The 24,800-nt window shown below is 33.6% G+C and overlaps 3 protein-coding genes across 3 annotated transcripts; 2 read left to right on the forward strand and 1 right to left on the reverse strand.

Annotated features, from left to right (window-relative positions):
- Nucleotides 1-214: 214 nt before the first annotated feature.
- LOC149054797 (uncharacterized) lies at nucleotides 215-3,774 on the forward strand. Its single transcript, XM_089228653.1, has 2 exons — nucleotides 215-3,625; nucleotides 3,736-3,774. The coding sequence occupies exons 1-2, from the start codon at nucleotides 215-217 to the stop codon at nucleotides 3,772-3,774; spliced, it is 3,450 nt and encodes a 1,149-aa protein (XP_089084779.1).
- Nucleotides 3,775-3,838: 64 nt separating this feature from the next.
- Nucleotides 3,839-5,518, forward strand: LOC149054798 (uncharacterized). The gene has a single exon (XM_089228957.1). It carries the CDS (start codon nucleotides 3,911-3,913, stop codon nucleotides 5,102-5,104), a length of 1,194 nt encoding a protein of 397 aa, XP_089085083.1. The 5' UTR covers nucleotides 3,839-3,910; the 3' UTR covers nucleotides 5,105-5,518.
- An 11,121-nt stretch (nucleotides 5,519-16,639) lies between these two features.
- Nucleotides 16,640-24,455, reverse strand: LOC149054799 (uncharacterized). The gene is made up of 4 exons (XM_089228658.1): nucleotides 23,515-24,455; nucleotides 22,659-22,912; nucleotides 20,847-20,980; nucleotides 16,640-18,934 (listed from the first exon to the last, which is right to left on the reverse strand). The coding sequence occupies exons 1-4, from the start codon at nucleotides 24,453-24,455 to the stop codon at nucleotides 16,640-16,642; spliced, it is 3,624 nt and encodes a 1,207-aa protein (XP_089084784.1).
- Nucleotides 24,456-24,800: the final 345 nt, after the last annotated feature.

The raw sequence follows: 24,800 nt of genomic DNA on the forward strand, positions 1-24,800 counted from the left end.
TCTATAGAAGAGATAGATGCTAATGAAGAAACTGAAAAATATAGAGCTAGTTTTGAAGACTTATATTTTGAGTGTCGCCGTTTGCGAAAATTTAATTATCAATCATACCGAAAAATCGTTGAATAATGATAGTAACAAAAAAATTGAAAATAGTGAAATTAATGACAGCTCGAAAGCAAGTACCGTTTTGACTGATACGTCGAAATTTATGCCGATGGTCAAATTAGCTCCACTAGAAATACCAAATTTCTCGGGCATTTATTCCGAATGGTCAGCTTTTCACGACATATTTTCCGCGTTAGTACATCAAAATTCTTCTCTCACTGACATACAAAAATTCTTTTATTTGCGTTCGTCAGTGTCAGGTGACGCACAAAAAACTATTCAGTTTTTAGACACTACGTCGGATAATTATAAAATTGCGTGGGACGCTCTAATTTCGCGGTACAGTAATAAAAAACTCGCTGTACAACTTCATACGAAAAAGTTATTTGATTTAGAAAATATAAATAACGAATCGTCAACTGGGTTGCGTAAGCTCGTTGATGCGATAAACGGTCATATTAAGGCTCTCGCGTCGCTAGGCCAAAATCCAAAGGAATGGGGATCACTTCTTTTACATCTTATTTCTATAAAATTGGACTCGAGCACATTAAGACAGTGGGAAATAGAATCGTCGAAGTCAGAAGTAGCATCGGTAAATAAATTACTAGAATATTTAGAAAATCGGTGTCAGATACTAGAAGCCATAGAGGCCTCGGGAGGCCTAAAAATAATACAGCCTCAGCAGCGTCAATTTCAAAAAAATAGCTTCAAATTTAAAAAATCAAATGATCAATCGTCCTCATTTATCGTTACGGGAACTTTGAAATGCTATAACTGTGACGGCGCACATACTATTTATAAATGTCCAGCCCTATTAGCGTTTTCAATATCCGATCGCATAAAACGAATAAGTGAACTAAAGCTTTGTAAAATCTGTCTTCGAAATCACATTGGTGAAAAATGTACTTCGCGGCGATGTGCCAAATGCATGAAAGCGCATAATAGTTTGTTACATCTACCCAAGTCTAAATCGATCATGGCGGGCGGTTCCGAAAATGAAACGGCGTCCCTAAAGGCAAGCACTGTCGCGAACGAGTCAAAGGAAAAAAATGTTTCCAATCCTGAAACTATTAGCGCTCATTCGTCCCAACGAAGCTCAAATAAACAAATTTTATTATCAACCGCGGTCGTAATCATGAGAAACGCGCGCGGAGAATCGACAGCATGTCGCGTATTGCTAGACTCGGGATCCCAAAGTAATTTTATGTCCGAATCGATATCGCAAACGTTAAGATTAAATAAAACGCGCGTATCGTGTACGATAATCGGTATAAACGAATCAGCCCATAATGCATCGTATATGGCATCGGCTAATGTCGAATCGCGTGTGTCTAACTACAAAGTAAATATCGATTTTTACATATTACCGCGTTTAACTGGAAATATTCCGCTATCCAAAATCGACGTATCCAGATTTCAAATTCCGTCTGAATTTAAATTAGCTGATCCGTCTTATAGTGAATCACAAAGAATCGACGCTATTTTAGGCTCGGAAGTATTCTATGATTTATTGCGTACAAATCAGTTTAAGCTTCCTCAATCCAATTTAATTATGCAAGAAACACAACTAGGTTGGATTGTAGCTGGGTCAACACAAGCTCGTGAAAATATCAGTAAAACATCAACCGTCGCGTTATGCACAAGTTTATCTAAGCTCGAAGAACAAGTTTCAAAATTTTGGCGCACAGAAGAAATTGGTTCAAAAACAGCGTTCACATTGGAAGAAAAAGCGTGTCGTGAACATTTTGAAAATACTGTACAGCGAGATGAACAAGGCAGGTTTGTTGTTCAGCTACCATTTCGAGACAGGACGAAAAAATTAGGTGATTCGAAGACAACAGCTACGCGACGTTTCCATGGTCTTGAGAAACGATTATTATCCAGCCCTCAACTCAAAATTGAGTACTCGAAATTTATGAAAGAATATGAAGATTTGGAACACATGACTAGAGTTAAGTTATGTTCAAACATCGAAGAAAATTATTATTTACCACATCACGCAGTTTGGAGAGAAGACAGCGTAACTACTAAATTAAGAGTAGTATTTGACGCATCATGCAAAACCACATCTGGAGTTAGTTTAAATGACGTCTTGCTAAAGGGTCCCTGCATTCAAGAGGATCTTATAAATTTATTAACTCGTTTTCGTAAGCATAGATATGCAATGACTGCTGACATATCCAAGATGTACCGTCGAATATGGGTCGCTCCAAATCACAGAACCTATCAACAAATAGTTTGGAGACCGGATCCCGATCAAGAATTGCATCAATTCCAGTTAAATACAATAACGTATGGCACAGTTCCTGCATCGTTTCTTGCAACCGCGTGTCTTCATCGTTTAGCAGATGAAGAATCAAATTCGTATCCTGACGCTTGCAATGCAATTAAAGAAGATTTTTACATGGACGATTACCTGGGCGGTGCTGAATCTCTGCAAGAGGCAATAACATTGCGTGACAATATCATAGAAGTGTTACTAAAGGGTGGATTCGATCTTAGAAAATGGACAGCCAGTGATCCCGAACTTCTTACCGGTCTTGAAAACAAAAATAATGATCCTACATTAATCTTGGACTTATCCGAAAATTCAACCAAGATTCTAGGTCTTCGATGGGATCCGTCAGGCGACGTTTTCAAGTATAAAGTGAAACTTTCGGAAAGAAAAACCATCGTTACCAAACGTCAAATACTATCGGAAATAGCGACTATATTTGACCCGTTAGGCCTAATTAGCCCTGTTGTTATTAAAGCAAAAATAAAAATGCAACGTTTGTGGGCGATGGGCATCGGATGGGACGAAGCATTGCCAGAGGAGACTATGTTTGATTGGTACAAATTTCGTGAAAGCCTATTATTATTAAATAATTTATTTATCCCTCGATGTATCGTAATAACTGGAGAAATTATAGATGTCCAAGTCCATGGATTTTCAGATGCATCGATTGAAGCGTTTGGCGCTTGTTTGTATCTTGTAACAACAAATAATCAAGGCAAGCGTAGCTCACGTTTAATTTGCGCTAAATCACGCGTAGCACCTCTAAAATCGATTTCGTTACCACGTCTAGAATTATGCGGAGCTGTCCTTTTGGCACGTTTAGCCGACAAAATAATTGCAAAATTAAAAATGAACATCAGTCAAAGGACATTCTGGACGGACTCTTCAATAGTTCTTGCCTGGATCTCTTCACCATCGGCACAGTGGAAGACATTTGTCGCTCATAGGGTTGGTGAAATTCAAGAAATTACGTCCATATCTGAATGGGCGCACGTAGATACCAAAGACAACCCGGCAGATATTATTTCCCGTGGACGAGAACCTCAAATGATGTTAAATGACAGTTTTTGGTGGGAAGGTCCTAATTGGCTTCAGTATGATTCTTCCAAATGGCCGCTTATGAATAAAAATCAAATCAACTTCAGCACAGTTGAAGAACGCCGAACAATTAGTTTGATTACGTCTGAACAACCAAAATTATCGTTTTTATCTCGCTATTCAACCTGGAGTCGCCTTTTACGGGTAGTAGCTTTATGTTTACGTTTTATTTATAACGCTGCTCATCCTAATGACAAAAAAACGGGACCTTTGCTGCCCTATGATTTGAATAATGTAATAAATTGCGTTATTAGATTTGTTCAAAGTCAGAATTGGTCGTGCGAAATTGCTGATCTAAGAAAAAACGGACAGTGTTCTCCGAAAAGCAATATTTTTCGTTTATGTCCTTATCTGGACGAAAATAACATTATCAGAGTTGGGGGACGTTTAAAAAATGCAAGCCAGCTCGATCAGTTCCAAAAAAATCCAATGCTTGTTCCTCCGAATAGTTCAATTGTTTACTTAATATTTCAAGATGCTCATGATGTATTATTGCATGGTGGTCCGCAACTAATGTTGGCACATGTAAGGCAACGTTTTTGGCCCATAAATGGCCGAAATATTGCGCGGAAAGTTTCGTCCAAGTGCGTAAGATGTTTTCGTCTGAAGCCTACAATATTTCAACCTATAATGGGTAATCTACCCAAGCAAAGAATTGAACCTAGCCGTCCTTTTTCAGTTTGTGGTGTTGATTTCGCAGGACCGTTAATGATCAAAACAAGTTTGAGGCGAAATGCGGCTCTTAGCAAGGGGTATATTTGCGTGTTTATCTGCTTCGCAACAAAAGCAGTGCACATTGAACTGGTTGGAGATTTAACAAGTGCATCGTTTATAAGTGCATTAAGAAGATTTTCCGATCGAAGAGGAAAATGTACGGATATTTATTCGGACAATGCAAAGAACTTTGTTGGAGCAAATCGTCAACTTCAAGAGTTGAGCAACTTGATTCATAGCGAAGAACATCAATCAAAATTGCAGAATGTATTATCTGAATCCGGCATCCGTTGGCACTTTATACCACCTCGCTCTCCTCATTTTGGAGGATTATGGGAGTCTGCAATAAAGTCTATTAAACATCATTTATTTCGTGCGTTAGGCAACGCAAACTTTACATACGAGGAGTTGAATACAATATTAATACGAGTGGAGGCATGCTTAAATTCACGACCTTTAGTTCCTTTATCTTCCGATCCCTCAGATCTAGCTCCTTTAACTCCTGCTCATTTCCTTATTGGCGACTCGTTAACCGCTTTACCCGAAATTGAAGTATCATCAGTACCAACAAATCGATTAACTAGATGGCGCAGAGTCATACAGGTTTCTCAGCAAATTTGGTCCCGTTGGAACCGCGAATATTTAACGCAGCTTCAGGAACGTAAACGGTGGTCTATCGAAAAGGGTCCAAGGATAAAATTAGGTTCCATCGTTCTTGTGAAGGATGACAACGCCCCGCCTCTTCAGTGGAAGTTGGGCCTTGTTCAAACTTTCCACGTAGATCCGGATGGAGACGGTGTTCCAAGGGTTGCCACCGTAAAGACCCTCAGTGGTATATATCGTCGTGCTATTCGGTATCTATGCCCACTTCCTTTCGAAGGTAATTGTGTCACAAATAATCAAAAATAAAATTTTGTAAAATTACAATGTTAAAATTAAGTTTATATAAAAAAAAAAAAAAATGCTTGTTTCTTTGTACAATATTATGTTATTCTGAAATATTTTGTTATTTTATGATTTATTGAAATTACTATTTTGTTAAATTTAATGTATGTTAAAAAAAAAAATTTTTGTTTGTTAAACTATCGTTTAAGGCGGGTGGTATGATCGGTCGCGATCGACGATCGTCGCGACACAACGAAAGCGAGCGCACTCACCCTCCCTACCGGACCGACCCGTCGTCACTAGTCGAGTCGAGTCGAGTCTGCGCGTCGTTGTCGTTCGCAACAACTAATCGGCCATTAAGCCATTTAAATATTTTAATATATTATTAATTATTATAATTACTTATGTGAAAATAAATCAAAAATCGTTTATATTATACGAAGTGCGTATTCTATTTTATATTATACAGTCCTATTCGTAACAATACCTAATAGTGATAAATGATATTAATTGTACCTACTAACTCGCTACATTAACTTATTGTCATGATGTCATATTTTAAGTAATCGGACCATTAGTGTCACTCGTGGTGCCGTGGTGGCATACCTACTCACGTCGTATACCCCCGACGACCCCCCTCCATACCTATGGAGTACGCCGTAACCATAGACATAACATTCTATGGCCGTGACGGACTACGGATAAGAAGACAGAACAATACGGGTAATACGATATGGTTTATTAGGCTGATTTGCGATTAGGTAAAATCGTGAGTAAAACTAATTTTGATCAGCTGTTATTTGTTTTGTACGCTGTGGACGATTAAAGTCTGGTACCATGGTTACATGATATGGAAGTTAACCTTATACCTGGTTAATTTAAATCACATACCAACAATACGTTGAGTGAATAAACGGTTATAATTTAGGTTAAAATTTTATAAGACAAGTCATAACAACAATATTTGAATCGTGAGTCGGTAATAAGTAATAACTAATAAAGTATTTTATTTGTTAATACTTAACAATTTTAAATGTTTAAATTTTAATAGTGAATTTATAATATTATTAGTTCTTGTATATACTTAAATTATAATATTTACCACATATTGTATTTTATTTAGTAATTTAATCAAACATTTAAGTACCTAAATTGGTTAATCGCACGTGAATTGGATACTTTGCAAGTGCATTTGTACAATGTACCGTACCTATTGGTAAGTTTTACTAGTTGGTAGTTGCAAAAATTAAAATTAATAAAACAATCTATCTCATTAGCTTAAAGAACACTTAAACTTCACATACCTATTCAATCCGGGCGATGAGAAAAGTTGTACAGATGCAGTATGTAGAATAGCGCATGCCAAACAGGCCTACTATAAAAAAATAAATCTTTTTACCTCAAATAGAATAAGTTTGGACAACAGAAAATCACTTATAAAAGGCTTTGTGTGAAATGTAGATCTATATGGAGCAGATATTGGGACACTAATGAAGACTGAGAAAGCCAAAATAAAAGCTTTTAAAGTATTATTGTTGAAAAACGCTGAAAATTCAATAGACAGAAAAGATAAAAAAATTTTGAGGTATTCAGGAGAATCAAAAATCAATATGGAGTACGCTAAGATTGAGAAGAAAAGCATGGATCGGACACGTTATAAGGAGGAAACCTGTAAAAGGAAGGGCTAGAACTCCATTTCTGAAGCAAGTGATTGAAGGTACTAGAATAGTAACATACTGAAAGTTGAAGAGGAATGTAAGTGGAGAGGGACATCAAAAATCATTTAACCAATTTTGGGAATGAAAAAAAAATGTATTGAAAACTAAAAATTGTGCTAATGTTAAAGGTTTATAATTTGTATGTTAGTTTATAAATAATTTAAATTAGGTGACAACATCAATCATTACAACTTAAAAGATAATATACATAGATATAGATATTTATTTTGTGTTAAATATGTAGATTATGTCCTAAATCAAATTAAGAATTTTTAAGTGGCTATGTGATTAATAATTATTTTATTTTTATTTTTTACGGACAAGCCCTTTAACAAAAAAGATATAATAATCAAAACATCCAAAAACATTAGTCTACTGTGCTACATTGTATAATGTCATAATGATAAATACTAAATTATTTCTGTCAATGATTGGTGTTGTCACCAAATAATAATTAGTACTAAATTCAAGTTAGAATATTATTAAATACCATTTTTAAATTTTACTTTTTAAGTCTGGGGTGATTGAAAAGTTTGTTTTAATTTTTTGAATACATGTTTTATCTTTACTCATATTTTGCATATTTACTGCAAAACGAACATTTAGATTAAACTGTATCATCATTTTGAAATAGGGTTTTCATAGTCCTAGGCTTATTAAAGTAAAATTGTTTAATGGTTCATAATAATATCAGTAAATTATGTGAGGAATTTTGTCGTGAACAGGGTTCAGGGCTAAACAGAACCTAAAATCATCAAATCAAACGCTTAAAAAAACATTTAAATAATCAAAATTAAGCAATATAAAAAATGGTTATTCTCTCCCTAGTTTTTGTTAGTGGTTATCACTTGCATCATATTAAAGTAGAAAATATACATTAAAAAATTTAAAACGTGGGGTGCTATAATATTTTATATTTTAAAAACATTATATTGAGGGTATTTAACTATAATAATGATAGTTAAATCTAAAAAAACAAGAGGTGCTAAAGACCCTTTTGCACACTCTAGTTGCGCCAATGGTCTGAAACCCTGTTCGCGACATTGAAAATATGATTTTTTTTACATAAAATATAATTATATAAGTTGATCAGTACCTTATATGTATATTTGGACGTATGTCATTGTTATTTAAATACCTACATATTGATTAAATTCATGTGATTGGTCAAAAAGACCTAGTCCTACAAAGTATATTACAACTATTGAAGCGATGTATGGTGAATTATTTATATTATACTAATATTTGATTTGAAATTGTAAATGTATTAAATTGAAATTGTAAACATAAAAAAAAATGTTGTTTATACTTAACATTAAATTAGTTCAGAGTATTGTATTTCCAGATTTGTAATAAACATATGTACCATAGTGTTATGTACTTGTCTAACTTCTTTATTCAATGTGCATGTGCTCAAATGATACGTTATATGAGAAGAGGTACAATATTTGATTTGTTAAAAAACAAAATTATCATTAAAAAACTTAAATCCTAATAGGCATTTCCATGTTCAAAGTATCCATATGGTAAACAGCATTAAATAAATATATATTAAATCTATAATAATAATTAACACATTATTTTGTATTAATTAAATCTACCAAAGCTATACACAGTTATATGTATATTATATGTATAAAAAAAATAAATTAAGTTACCTATTAAGTTAATTTATTGTTAATATTATGCCATTAAGGTCCATTATTAGATATGGTTATTATATAATATATTGTACATTTATTATTAATTGTTATTGCACTCATTTATCATTGAAAATACCATTGGTTATTACCAATGACCATAGAATAAAGGTTATTACTTTTGATAATACCATAGAATACCTAAATAACTAAAATTAATTTTGCCAATAGTGTGTGTAGGATGGTAGGATTAATAAGTTTGAAGTCGTATTCAGTGCTTACTGTTTAGATTTTTGTTTTTATTATTAATTTAAAAATCTTAGAATTTTGAAAATTCATTGCTTAATTCATCTACATCACTTTCCAATACTGTAGGCCAACAAGATGGCAACTCATATGTGGTTGGTTGTGTTTGGCGTTTTCGGTCTAGAGTGCAACATCGAACCTGTTATAGAAAATTATTCATTATTGTCTGTTGTACATTGAATATTTGAATCATGGACCACCAAAATATTACCGTGTTTCCTCTTGTCCAATAAGCAAAACGCGACTTGGCTCGTTGAATCAATACTTGATCGTTAGCGGTTGTCGGTCTCACTTTTTTTACTAAAACTCCAAAGTCCGAGTGCATTGGACACCACCATTCTGTGCACTAAATTAAATGTTATGTAAGTATACATTTTAAATAATCAATTCTGAGTTCTGAACTTTTTGTTTTTAAACAGAAAATGTGTAATTGACAGTTGTAGTTATTATTATTTAAATTATGTACCTACCTGTCTTTTTTTTTAGATCGGTGCATTCCTTATTAAACAATTTAACCTGAAAAGAAGGAGCGGCTGAAGAAAGGAGATTGGGTGAAGAGGAAAAATCTTCTGAAGATTGAAGACCTGGCGTGACTGCAATACTATGTTTTTCAATCGCAATCGGCAATTTTTGTTGTTGGCTTTCGTCCGAGGTTACAACAATTGGATTTAAGCCTTTGACAATACTATTTTCCAGTTTAGCCAATTTGGTGTCCAATAATTGCTCAATTTGGTTTATTGTCACCATTTTTAAGCTTTCCTCTTCCTGTGTGCAGTATTATTTATTATACAGAGTGATTGATTTATCAAACAATACTCATTATTTCAAAAAGTATTGAATTTTTCAAAATATTTTTTACATGGTTTCAAGTTGTTAAAAAGTCAACGTTTTTATTAAAAAATTATATTTTTTAATATTTTTTAACCTTATATTTTTTTAAGTTTTTTACTTTTTTGAATGACAACATAGTTCAAATTTCATATTCAAAGCAGAATATTTTTCTAAGTATTTTGATTCAAAAAAATCGAAAAGTTTATGAGTTATAAGTATTTAAAGTTTAGATTGGCAGAGTGTAGTGGTACAGGGTTACCCCCCTAAATGTTTGTCCACTACTCCGCTTGTCTAAGCTTTAAATACTTATAACTCATAAACTACTCGTCCTAAATTCGATTTTTATGAATCAAAATACTTAGAAAAATATTCTGCTTTGGAATATGAAATTAAAACTCTGTTGTCATTCAAAAAAGTAAAAAACTTAAAAAATGATAAGGATAAAAAATATTTATAAATATAATTTTTTAATAAAAACTTTGGTTTTTTAACAACTTGAAACTATGTAAAAAAATATTTTGAAAAAAGTTAATACTTTTTTAAATAATGAGTGTTGTTTGATTAATCAATCACCCTGTATTACCATAGATTTCGTGTTAAATAAATTGATCTTACCAATTTCGTTATTGTGACCTTCAAATAATCATTTTCAGACACTTTATTTTCAATTGAGTTATTTAACTTTTCAATGTTCTTTTTCAACTTTCCCTATAATAAATATAATTATTTACTAATATTATGTTATATTGTACATTTATAATGAAAATCAGTAGGTACATGTGCGTGGCCCTAATTTAACTTCCTAAAAATTGTTCTTTATATGAATAATTGAATAATTAACTTAAAATGATTTACTATTTGTAACTCTGTGGATCCTGCTTCTTCTATATATTTATCAATTTCACCCTCAAGTCTTTGATTTTCTTCCACCAAACTTTTGTTTTTGGACTCCAACGTATGTAATTTCTGATAAAATATTTTTTTAAATAATGACACTATTCTTTTTTCATATTATATTCTTTAAAAATCCTTAGTATAACACTTACTAATTTAATTTGAGTTACAATTTAAACTATAGAACTTACTTGCATTGATGATTCCATTAAAACAATAATTGATAAATAGCCTTCCTTGTAAAACTGTGCCTCTGTCACATTCTTAGACACCACTGTATCCAGCTTTAAAAATTGTTCATAAGAACTTGGATAGTTATCCATATTAAATCTTAATACTTTATAAAATATTTATTTAGTAATCTGAGATTCTAATTAATTCTACTTAGAACACATAAAATGTGAAACACCAATAGTATGTGAATAAGGTAGCACTAAGATAAAACTTTTCACACAAAATGTAAAACACCAATAGTATATGAATAAGGTAGCATTAAGATAAAACTTTTCACACAAAATGTGAAACACCAATAGTATATGAATAAAGTAGTACTAAGATAAACTTTATCTCAATCATTTGAAAAATATCAATCATTATATCAATAAGGAAAAACCAATACTTTATGGTTAAATTTTTATATTTAAAAAGTGTTGTAGAAAATTGTACATGAACATGATACATTCTATTTGACTACATGTAAAATTTGTTAATTTATTATATAATAAATATCAGTTATTCCATTTAAAAGTTGTTTATTTATTACATTTAAAAGTTGTCTATTGTTTATTACATTTAAAAGTTGTTTTTAAATTATGTTTTATTCAAATAAGGAAAAAAGTGATATGCTCAGTTGCTTTATTGAAATGGCAAAAATTCCAGAGCTGCAGCAAGTTTTGAAATTATTTATTAAATTAAACAAATATCCAGGGTTCAAATGTTCAACACTATTACTTAAAATTATTTATACTAATTTTAATCATTGTTGCTAATTTAAAAAATAACATTTTTAAATCTTATTAAATTATAATTAAAATTTTAAAATGTGAGTTCTTTGGTAACTAAAACAATGTGTTGTATCAACCCTGCATATTTCTGTATCTTAGTGAAGTTATGTGATGTAATAAAACAAAAAATAATATACATATATATTTTTTTTTAATGGACAGCAAAAAAATACAAATATATAAGTGATTATACATAATTACATATATTATACATCTAGTGTTATATTAATTATAGATTATATAAAACCCGATATCCTGATCCAGAACATACAAGATTTTATGTTCTGTACAAAAATATGCAAGAATACGGAAGTTTTGTAAAACCAAAAAGTAGAGTTTTGACAGTCATCAATGTTGATAATTCATTTTCGGTGTTGGCCAAATTGATTGAAAATCCTCATATATCTTTGAGAACTGTAGCAAGTATGGTTTTCCTATTAAATAAACATTACAAATTACAAAATAAGTATTCTACTTTTTAAATTTTAGAAGAATTAAACATGACATATTCTTCAGTTCAAAGAATTGCCAAAAAACATAAATACCATGCATACCTGGCTAATCCTGTTCAGCAACTTCTAGCAAGTGATTATGAAAGGCGACTCAATTTTATTGCACATTGCATGGTAAAACTAGAAGAGGAACCTCAATTTTTAACAAATATTCTTTGGACTGATGAGGCGAAATTCCACAATAATGGACATGTAAATCACCACAACAATCACTATTGGAATCATTCAAATCCCCACTGGATAAATGAGACCAATAAGCAAGTTCGTTGGGGTGTGAATGTTTGGTGTGGGATTATTGATGAGTATTTAATTGGTCCATATTTTTTTGAGGAAAATCTTAATGGCAATAAGTATCTTGGTTTTTTGAAAGATGATTTACCCATACTTTTGGAAAATATTTCACTTCAACAGCGCTTGAATTTGATTTGGCAGCAAGATGGTGCACCAGCACATAATACCTTGGCTGTATGTGCATACCTCAATAAGATGTATGGAGACAATAACTGGTTTGGAACTCACAGCCCCATTATTCAATGGCCACCTCGTTCCCCCGATTTGAGTGTTCTTGACTTCTTTTTTTGGGGCCATCTAAAAAATGAAGTGTATAAAGAAAAATGCAATAGTGTGGAGGAACTTAAACAAAAAATAAGAGATTGTTGCAACAAAATTGAAAACTCAATATTGAAAAAATCTACTTCCTCTGAAGTATTAAAACGTCTTAATTTTTGTTTAACTGAAGATGGCAAGTAATTTGAACATATGCTAAAATATAAATAACATGTATTTTTTATTCAAATTGTATACAAATACATACATGTATATCTATGTATTATTTATGTATGTATGCTACATTTTTTCCATTCTTAACCAAAGTTTGTTAAAATTTATATTTAATATGAATTCTTATACTTACGAATGAATGAATTTCTGGTAGGCACATGTACATCAAGTTAATAAATTGGTCTTGGAATTTTATTGAAAATAACAAAATAAGTAAGTTGGTAAATTAAACATATTGAAATATTTAACTAGAGCTCCAGTTAACTAGATCAGCTAGTTCGTTAAAACTACAAAGGCACAGAATATTATTTATTATGATAATATTATTGTGAAAATGTGAAATTTATTAAGTTTACTACTGTAGACTGTTGTACATAAGTAATTAGTACTTAGTAGTATCGGTCGTTGACGCCATGGCACCATGCTATAAATTATAATAGTCAGTAACGAGTAACAGACAACGGAAAATAAATTACTGTACACTACAGCAGTGATTTAAAACAGTTAACAGTTGTTGCAACTGTAGTATAGGCTGTCTACTAGAGTAACAAAAACGGGATTTTATTTGTGACATAAATAAACAGTAAGTTACTATTTATTTTGTAAATACACATATTGGTAACACTGTATTTTCTTTATGATAAGACAGTTGTATTGGTTGTAATGATAAACCATGGACAACAGTAACTTTTATGGACTAAACACTAAAATAATTCTGTATTTCCGTATGTTATTCTATGGTGTGTTGGAGCATAGAATAGAGGTGAAATCGTGATCGAAGCTACAAACAGAAGCAGACCAATAATAATAATAATATTATGATCGTGTGTTATTGTATGTAGGTATTATCGGCTATCAGGGACAAAGATTATCGCCGCTATATCTTGGGTCGAACGATATCGGATTTATTACTTATAACTTCTGGTCTTTATAATTGATAATAATTATTACGACCACTGACCATTGCCTTCGTGGGGTGAACTTCGTGTTTCCCTGCAAAATGGGCATAATAAAATACATTTAGGGGCTCTAAGTACTTTATGAACTGATTTGAAAAGTGTGATATTGCTATGGACTAGCGTCCCGCATTACATAGTTCACGGTCAACTAGGTACCAGCCGCATCAATCTAGGAAAGGGTGCGACGATCCTTGTAAATGTAGGAGAGACAGCATTTCTGGAAATCATTAAAATTAGGGACATACTAAATCATGGGAACAGACGACTATAAAAATGTCCTCAATAAGGGTGCACAAGACGTAGTTTTATGCATCATTACAAAAGTTCAAAGAACCAAATGTTTAAATGTAATATTATAATATATACTCTTAATGTTAATTATAATATCAATCGCTAAGGTCTGCAGCTGCACGGGATGCACATTTGGCTTGTATGTGGGCGAGTAACATTTCCGTCAGTCTAGATAATTATACCACATCCGTGAGAACAGCGACAAGAACGAGTAGACTATGGGGAGTAGAGGGTAGCACTATATAAGGGACCCCGAAACGGCCTGTATTCAGACGCGACTTGACCAGACTAGCCAGAGCACCTTCACGCCAGTCTGTTGTTTAATTTAATTCATTGGACTTAGAAAAATTTCTTACAAACAATATTTTGAACTTAGAAAATATTCGAATCAAACCGAATTTATTCTATCATTCAGAATACTTAACTTACATTCAGCTTTCATGTTATAAATAAATACATGTTTTATCACAATAAATAAACAATTAATCTAATTAAGAAGAATTCTACGTTGTGTAATTAACTCAAGAGTCACCTTCCAACCATCATCCTTGACTACTGATACCTGTAGGCGACGTGATCACTACAATATCTTTTGCCCTGGGACATAAAAATCCTGATAGCTGCGGTATCTGATGACGAGGTATAACACATTTACTCACTATAACTATCTCCCAAAACCACCTAACTTTGAGGAGCAATATCTCATCAACGGATTAACGAAAAATGAAAATTAGAACGTATTAATTAATGAAAAAAATAGTTTTATTCAATTATGAAATTTTAAGTATAGGTTACCATTTGAAAATCAAAAGTTGACAGTGGTTTACCTAATAAATATAAGGGTGGAAAATATAAAAAAGATATACAATTCTAGAACAGCGTAAATCTACAATTTTGAAAAAAAAAAATTTGAAAAAAGTCAATACTTTTTCAAATAATGAGTGTTGTTTGATAAAAGAATCACCCTGTATATGCATAACATCATTAAGACGTTACATGAATATATTGGATTTTAAGAAATTTGAAAATTTATAGCAAACGCCGACCTACATAATATTATGAAGTTATACACTATGTAGGTACACAAATGTTTTATCGTGTGGCACAAACTGCAAAATCAAAAACAAGCTCTTATAATTCGCAATAAAAAATTCCCGTTTTTTGGTTATTTTTTAGTGTTTATCCAAACGCTTTTAAAAACTATTGGATATTTTTTACTTTTGAACCCTCCCAGTCAAATTAAATTTTTATGATCGTTTGATTTAGAACATTGGATGTCTACTTAATTTCTGTTGTACCGATATTCTGATTTTGTTGTTATTCAAAAACGAATAACTGTATAAACTTGAAATTTGTACCATAAGTTTATTTTATCAATTCTTTGACTTAATAACAGTTTCAAAATATTTCCACAATTTTCAAGTTATTTATAGACATTTAAATAAATCCATTTTTTTTTGTTTTTTATTCTATAAATGCCAATAATATGTTATCCATTGGGTTAAAAAGCTTGAAAATTTAATACAACGTTCCTCATAAGTTGATATAATATAGAAGTAGGAAAATATTAAAAACGCCTAGGAGCGTTTTTTTTATATAACCACTCACTTATCCTCAAATTATGACAAAACGTATTTAATGTAAAGTTACATATTATTTAGTTGTTAAAAATGTATAATACGTTTAACTGTTATAGCTGAGGATTGAAAATTTAAAACAAGGTTCCACGTAAAGAGTTATTTCTGCGACAAAAAAAAACCTAAAAACTACACAATCGCAGTTTTTGTTTATGTTATTCTTTATTTCAAATTACATGTTAAATAATCAAGAATAACAATATTAGTTATTGAACGGGCGGGGGCTGTCAAACAATATGATAAGTTCCCCGACACCTAACGCTCTCATTGGAATGGACTGTATAAACTATAAAGGAGCTCTGCTTACACACAACCTTACTTGTGAACGGAGGGTTCGCCTGCAGTATACAAGGGGTTGAGTGCAGCAGGTAACAACTTGGGGTAACCAAAATAATAAAATAATAATTCGCAATGTATAGCAACAAACAATATATAATATAATATAATATAATATAACTCACGGTAATGTGGAGTGCAGGAACTGGCCAGCTGCACTGAAATTGATATTATTTGCCTGTATGGCTTACAATTTATAACATTATTACAATATATATAACAAGTAACAACATAATAAAGGTATAACAATATAATAAAACTATTTATCATGTATAATATTTCTCACTAGGTATAATATAATTCACTCATCACTACTGATTGAACTATCTCTGTTGATAGGATTAAATACATATTACAACACATTAACAATTAATATTATAATTTCAACAATAATTAAAGCAACACTATCGTGCTTAATTGCTACTAAAAAAAAACTCATAAAAAGATAGGTATATAAATTCAAAAAACAGAAGAAACTTGATTGAGTGTCATCATCTTAATTAATTAACAATTTTTGTTTTTCTACAATGATTACATTTGATAAACTTTAAAATCAGGTGATTGCCAGAGCGTAGGTGCCGGATCGACTACTAGAGCGCAGCACATAATTGTTCACGCGTGAACATCCCGCCCCCCATGAAGCCCTGTGCTTCATTCTTCTTTACCCGTAGGTAGCGGACATATCTTTACTGTGGGTCGTTTTAGCTGTTGTCCACTGGCAGTACGTACAGTCACTACTCGTACTGTGCCATCTGATCCAGGATGTATTTCGATGATTCGTACCATCTTCCACTGGAGGGGTGGGACATTATCATCCTTTAAAACTGCCAATGTTCCGATTTTCACTTTGCTTTGAAGCGATGACAAGTATTCTAAACGCCACCTCTTCCAGAACATTTGAGTCATTTTTTGAACCAATTCCCATCTCTTCAGTCTGTTATCTGGCATCTCTGAATAGTCTGTTTCCGGAAGCATGAGTACCGGCCCCCCTATCAGGAAATGTCCTGGTGTAAGAACTTGCAGGTCTGCAGGGTCTGACGACACTGCAGTCAGAGGGCGGGAGTTGAGATATGCTTCGATTTGTGCAAGTAACGTAGCCAGCTCTTCAAAGTTTAGAATAGCGGCGCCTGCGACTCGCACAAAATGATGTTTGAACGACTTAACTGCTGCTTCCCAAACACCGCCGAAATGCGGTGCCGAAGGAGGAGTGAATACCCATTGAACTCCTTCTTCTACTAGTTCATCGGATATCGTACGCCCAGTCAGCTGCCTTTTGAAATAGCACTCTAGTTCTTTTCGGGCTCCCACAAAATTTGTTCCGTTATCTGGCCAGATGTGCGACGGCTTTCCCCGCCGAGACATAAATATTTTCAATGCCGCCATGAATGCGGCGGTAGTCAGAGCACTAACCGCTTCCAAATGTATTGCTTTCGTTGAGAGGCATACGAAAACTGCCACATAAGCCTTGGTTGTGGTAGACTTTCGTAGTCCAAGCTTTATCAGTAGAGCTCCAGCAAAGTCTACCCCTATTTGTGCAAATGCTCGACTAGGAGTAACTCGGGCTGAAGGTAGCTGTCCCATAGCTGGCTGCAACGAACTAGGGCGGGCTCTAAAACATTTAAGGCATTTGTAAACTGTTGCTCTGGCTACATCGCGTCCTCGAAGTACCCAAAATTCTCCTCTTACTGCTGCCAATAATCCTTGTGGCCCAACGTGCATGTACCTCTGGTGATATTCTCTATATATCATCTCTGTCACCACGTATTGCCTGGGTAGTATAACTGGATGCTTTCTGCTTGCGGATATATTTGAATTTTCCAGTCGGCCACCAACTTTCAATAAATCATTATCAAGGTATGGTGACAACATTCTAAGTGGTCCCCGCGTAACCTGCTTCTTATTTCTCAAAGCATTAATTTCTTCAGGAAACGCTTGCCTCTGCGTTATTCTAATCCAGCGCTCCTTTGACCGTTGTATCTCTGCTACCGTTAAGGGACCTACTTGTGGTTTGGTGCATGCGGGATCCTTCTGCCACTTGCGCCATTGAAAAAATCTTATCCATATGGCAGATATTCTTAACAGCTTGGTCCAACTAGAGTATCTATGCATTAGCTCGTTCTTAGCTGCAATGGTATTTAATGTGAATTTTATCGTACGTTTTTCTGGAGCCTCTTTGCTACAACTTGAGTCGTGTCGTACTTGTGGCCACAACGCTTTGTCTTCCTTAAGAAAGCTCGGACCGTTCCACCATAATTCAGACGTAGCTAGGTCTGCAGTATTAATTCCTCTCGACAATTGATCAGCAGGATTTACGCTTGTACTTACATACCGCCAACTATTTTCTCCAGTGAGTTCTATGATCTGAGCTACACGATTGCTTACGAATGTATTCCACTGTGCTGCTCCACCCTTTATCCAAGCTAGCACCACCGTAGAGTCACACCAACAAAATACCTTATCGTTTGAGATTTCGAGACTCGATGATACACGACTAATCAGCTCCGCTAACAGGTGAGCGCCACTCAGCTCGAGTCTCGGAATTGTGAGGCTCTTCATAGGGGCCACTCTGGACTTCGCACAAAGGAGTCGCACACTCCACTTTCCTTGTTCCGATGCTTGTTTAAAATATATACATGCGCCATATGCGCTTTGCGACGCATCACTAAAGCCGTGTAACTCAACTTCTTCGGACAAGCATACTTTTATCACACGTGGTATGCTTATCTGATGAGCAGTTGCTAGGTCATCTAGGAACCGTCTCCATCGCATTTTAAAATCTTCAGACAGTGTGTCATCCCAACCTAGTTTTATCTGCCACAGCTCTTGCAGAAAGATCTTTCCCCTTATGAGAGTGGGACCCAGAAATCCCAATGGATCGAACACACTATTCAACGATGAGAGTAGATCTCTTTTAGTTTGCACTCGAGTGTCATTCGCGTTTCTCACCTTGAATTTCAATATGTCTTGTTATGTATTATAAATATAAATAATAACATAAACGTATTATATAGACATTTATTGTTGACAGTATAAATCGTAATGACGTACAATATATTTCTACTCGCTAATAACCGATGGACAGTCCCCACCGATCGTAATATGATACTTATGATTATTGTTAGTATAAACAGTATAGGTGTAATATCATATAATATAAATGCTGAATATGCAACATATTTTTCCTTAAAAAAAAAAAAAAAAAAAAAATATATATATATAAGTAGTATTTTGTGTATTGCTTAATCGCTATGTTAGTGTGTTAGTAAGTTTAATTACATTAATTATAATCACTTGGAGAATATCGCTGAGGTGGTTTTCTAGATCTAATTGGTCTGGGTGTTTTATTTATTATTATAGTATCAGGATTTTGTTTTGCACCTACGGTTTCGATATTTTCAGTATTTTCATTTATTTGTCTAGTGGGTGTAAGTGAAATTGAATTATTCGCTGGTGTCAGCGATTTATCAATGAGTAATTGATCATTGTGTCTCTTCCAAATAGTTCCGTCATCGAGCTCTACATCGTGTGTATTACAACTAATGGATTTGATAATTTTACCCTTTTGCCATTTATTGTTATTATTCCTATAATTTCTAGCTAAAACATTATCACCTGTATTGAATGATACTATCCTATTACCACCATTGTTTATTTGTGATATTTGTCGTTCAATAACCACTTCACTTGTATTCGGCATTAACGCGTCAAATTGTAAACGTGTTGATCGACCTAACATTAGTTTAGCTGGCGTTTCTCGTGTTGTTGAATGAGGTGTATTACGATACATCAAAAGAAATTTATTTAATTGGGATTGTGCAGTCGAGCATTTTTAAAAAAAATTTTTTATTGTTTTGACTGCTGATTCCGCACAGCCGTTTGATTCTGGGTGAAATGGAGCGCCTGTCATATGCCTTATACCTAGATTTTTGCAATATGCTTGAAATTCGAAACCAGTGAAACATTTTGCACCATCTGATGTAATTGTTTTTGGAATTCCAAATCGTGCTATCGTTTCTGAAAATTTTTGAATAACAATTTCTGCTGTCATAGAATTTATTTGAAATACTTCTAACCATTTTGTGGTTGCGTCAACAATGACAAAAAAATATTTATTTTGAAATGGACCAAGAAAATCGCAATGCACTCTAGTCCACGGTTTTTCTGGCCATTTCCAAGGTGATGTTACAGATTTTGGCGGATTTTGCCTGACATTAATACAATTGTCGCAACTTTGTGTGATATTTTCGATTTCTTTGTCCATTCCTGGCCACCAAAAGTATGATCTCGCTAAACTTTTCATACTGGAAGAACCCATATGACACGAATGAAGTTCCTTGAGTATATTATTTCGAAATTTAGCTGGTATAATAACACGGTAACCCCATAATAGACATCCCTGTTCCACTGCAATTTGAGTTTTTCGTAAATTATATGAATTAAGTTCTAAATTTTTAGAAAAATCACTATTCCATTCTCCTGTTTTGACTGCGTTTAATACTTTGGCGAGAATTGTGTCTCTACTTGTTTCAATTTTTATTTTAGACCAGTCTAATGTGAAAGGTGATTGTTCGTGAATAAAATTAAGACTAATACATTCTTCATTATGATTTTCAATTTTTAATTTTGAACTTTTTATTCGTGATAAAAAATCGGCTGTATTATCTTCGGATTTTACATATTTTATGTCGAAATCGAATGATGATAAAACATAGGCCCATCGTTGTAATCTATTAGCCGCGTAAATTGGGATACCTTTCTTATCACCGAAAATATATATTAACGGTTTATGGTCGGTTTCTAATAGAAAATGCCTACCATATAAATAGTCATAAAATTTCGTAACCCCGTAAATAATTGCTAAAGCTTCTTTTTCAATTTGTGGAAATTTACATTCTGACTCAGATAGAACTCTTGATGCATATGCTATAGGTTTTTCAGTACGATCTAGGTACACATGGGAAAGAACTGCGCCTAGTGCATAAGATGATGAGTCTACAACGAGTTTAATCGGAATATTATGATCATAATGTGCCAATACGGGTTTCGAAATTAAAATTTGTTTGACTTTATTGAATGCTTGGTCACATTTTGGTGTCCAATTCCATTCACTGCCGTTACGTAAAAGAGTGTACAATGGTTTTAAAATATTTGCAGCGTTTGGAATAAATTTTATATAATACGTAACTAAACCTAAAAATGATTTTAGCAATGTTTTATTTTCTGGGACAATGGCATCGTTTATAACATCTGTGTGTTTTGTTAGTGTGTGTAAACCATTTTCATCTAACCTGTGACCCAAATATTCAATTGACTTTTGCATAAATTTGCATTTATTCAACTTTACTCTTAAACCTGCATTTGACAATACATTTAGTAATTTGTCTAAACGAGCATTGTGCTCTGTGATAGTGGAACCTGCAACAATAATGTCGTCTTGGAATATACCTATGCCCTCAAGACCTGCTGTTGAAGTTTCCATAGCTTTTTGAAACTCCCCTGCTGACGACTTTATTCCAAAAGGGTTGCGTGTATAGCTAAATAAACCTTTATGTGTGTTAATAGTGGTATATTTGCGATCAGATTCTTTAATAACCATTTGTTGGTATGCGTCTTTTAAATCTATTTTCGAAAAATATTTTGAACCACTAATATTTGCATATAAATGTTCTATTTTTGGAAGAGGGTATTCAGTCCCTTCTAATACCGGATTTATTGTTATTTTAAAATCACCGCAAATTCTAACCGTGCCGTCTGGTTTTAATATTGGTACTATTGGAGTTGCCCATTCGCTGTGGTCGACGGAAACTAAAATGTTGCTTTTGATTAAACGCTCAATTTCGGTTTCAACTTTTCCCTTTAATGCTAATGGAATAGACCTATGTTTGTAAAATTTAGGTACTGCCCCCGCTTTGATATTTAATGAAATTTCGTATTTGTTAAAAGTGCCTATTTCATCTTTAAAAACATTGTTATATTTTTTATAATACTATCGACACTTACGTCATTTTCAATACTAAACAAGGTAAAACATTTTATGTTTTTATATCATTTCGACCTATTAATGGAGGACCACCATTGTCGATAACATAAAGGCACATTGTAAATTTTTTATTTTGGTACACCGAATCGACAAATATTTTTCCTATCGGTTTAATGTCGTTGCCGACGTAATCAGATAGCTAAATGTCATTTTTTTTTAATTTGATATGACTAAACAGTTGATGATATAATCTTTTTGAAATTACGCTATGTTGTGAACCGGTATCAATTTCGAAGCTTACATTATTGTTTTGTACAATTAAATTAACTGTAAACGGTTTTACCGCTTTATTTTGAAAATTTTGATCAATTATGGAAAAAAAAGTATTCGAAAGATCATAATTAACTGTTTCGTCATCATCATTATTATCATACAAAAATTTATTTTGTGTTTTTATATTTTTCTTTTCTTTCATACCCTTTTTACATACGGTGGACAAATGACCTTTTTCACCACAATTGTTGCACTCGAAGTCCTTGTATCTGCAGTCTTTTTGAAAATGATTGGAACGGCCACAAATCCCGCATTTGATTTTTGACTCCTTGTATGTGTTGAACCCCTTCTTGGCAGTATGTCCATTATTTTTTTGTTGGTACTTCAAGTCTGCGTATTCTTCTTTTTTCCAGCCACTCTTGTCATTTATTGCAGCTTCTTTGGCTGTCGCGATTTCCATTAGATTTGAATATGTAACTCCAATTTTTGAGGCATCCTCTTCTAACAGACGATCTTGGATTGGTCCTGAACCCATTCCGACAGCAAATATGTCTCTAATGACTGTTGTTAGTTCCGACGAAAACCCACATTTTGAAGCAAGATTTTTGACACGTGCACCCCATTGGCACACCGATTCATCTTGTCTTTGTTTAGCTTGATAAAATGTATACCTAGCCGCAAAATACGATTTTATTGGTTTGAAATATTTGTTCAAACTTTTCATTAGAGTTTCATACTCAACATCGTTTGGCGTGCTAGGAACACATAAACTAAAAAGTACTTTGTGAATTTCCTCACTGACTGATGATAATAGAATGGCTCTTTTTTGAATATTATTTTCGATGGCATTTGCCAAAAAAAAATTTGTCAATTTTGACTCAAAAATTGTGATATCTATACCTGTTTCAAAGTTTCCAGGTGACCCAATAACTTGATTGAAGTTCGTTATGGATTCTGTCTTAGGAGTTGCCATTTTGTATTAGTATGAATACAATGCTTGAAACTTCTAATGCACTAGTGATTACGATTAAATTATTATTTTCTTCGTCGCCAATTTGTTATGTATTATAAATATAAATAATAACATAAACGTATTATATAGACATTTATTGTTGACAGTATAAATCGTAATGACGTACAATATATTTCTACTCGCTAATAACCGATGGACAGTCCCCACCGATCGTAATATGATACTTATGATTATTGTTAGTATAAACAGTATAGGTGTAATATCATATAATATAAATGCTGAATATGCAACATGTCTGACTCGGGACACCAAATAAGGCCAAGTGATTTAACTGTGTCGTCGTCTCCAAGGTCTAAGGAATAATGTGGCTCGCTTGATGTTGTTGCTATCTCTGCTCTAACATTTGGGGCACTAGAACACCATTTCCTCAGACGCATACCACTACTCTCTAGTAGTTCTAATACTTCATGATATAGGCTTACAACTTCTTCTACCGTGTCTCCACCGCTGAGAAAATCGTCCATGTAGAAATCCCTTTGGATTGCTCTACTGGCTGCGGGTTTATCCTGAGCTGCTAAAAGGCCAATCTCCATTAACACTCTTGTTGCTAGAAAGGCGGCAGGCGCAGTCCCATACGTGATGGTGTTTAGGCGGTAATGAATTATTTCTTTTTCTGGTGAGTCCCTCCACAGTATTCTTTGGTAATCCCGGTCTTCATGATTAACCCAAACTTGGCGAAAAATTTTCTCGATATCAGCGGTGATGAGGATCTTATGGCAGCGGAACCGTAGCACTATGTCGAAAAGCTCACTCTGTATTGCTGGTCCTTGAGCGAGAACATCATTCAACGAGTTTCCCTTACTCGTTTTTGCCGATGCGTCGAAGACGACTCTGACCTTCGTGGTCTGACTTATTTCTTTAATCACCGCATGGTGTGGTAGATAGTAATATGGTGCATCTGAAACTGGATCATCAATTTTACTCATGTGTCCTAGTGATGCATATTCATTCATAAAGTTCACATAGTCATCTTTCAGATGTGGCGCGACACTAAACTTATTTTCTAAATTTGTGAATCGCTTCAGTGCCATCTGGAATGATGAACCTAGCTCTCTTACATCTGCTGTGAATGGGAGATAAACTGAGAATCGTCCTGTTGTGTCTCTTTCATGCGTTTCCCGAAACATAATCTCACTAGCTTCATCCACATTACGCCTTGACTTGACTTGATCGTTTTTCATCTACCTAGCTACGTTCAACAAACAGGAGTTAGATCTTGGACTGATACGGGACTTAGTATTGCCAATCGAGCCCGACACTATCCATCCAAATGACGTATTATACAACCAAGGTAGCTCTTTGCCTAACGACCACTTCTCGCCTTGTAACACTTCAAAGAAAATGTCAGCTCCAAGCAATAACTCTACCTTAGACGCTAAATAGAATTTAGGGTCAGCCAAATGTGGTAGTATGTGTGGCGGAATTGACCAAGATGAAAAGTCTATCGATTGACTTGGTAGCGCATTTGTAATTTCATGGAGTGTATGACATCCAATCTTCGCAGAGAACTGAGAATTCTGACTGAA

This window comes from Diuraphis noxia, unplaced genomic scaffold (genome assembly GCF_037042655.1).
Source record: "Diuraphis noxia isolate RWA-SAM2 unplaced genomic scaffold, SU_Dnox_SAM2 contig0005, whole genome shotgun sequence".
Classification (NCBI taxonomy): Eukaryota; Metazoa; Arthropoda; class Insecta; order Hemiptera; family Aphididae; genus Diuraphis; species Diuraphis noxia.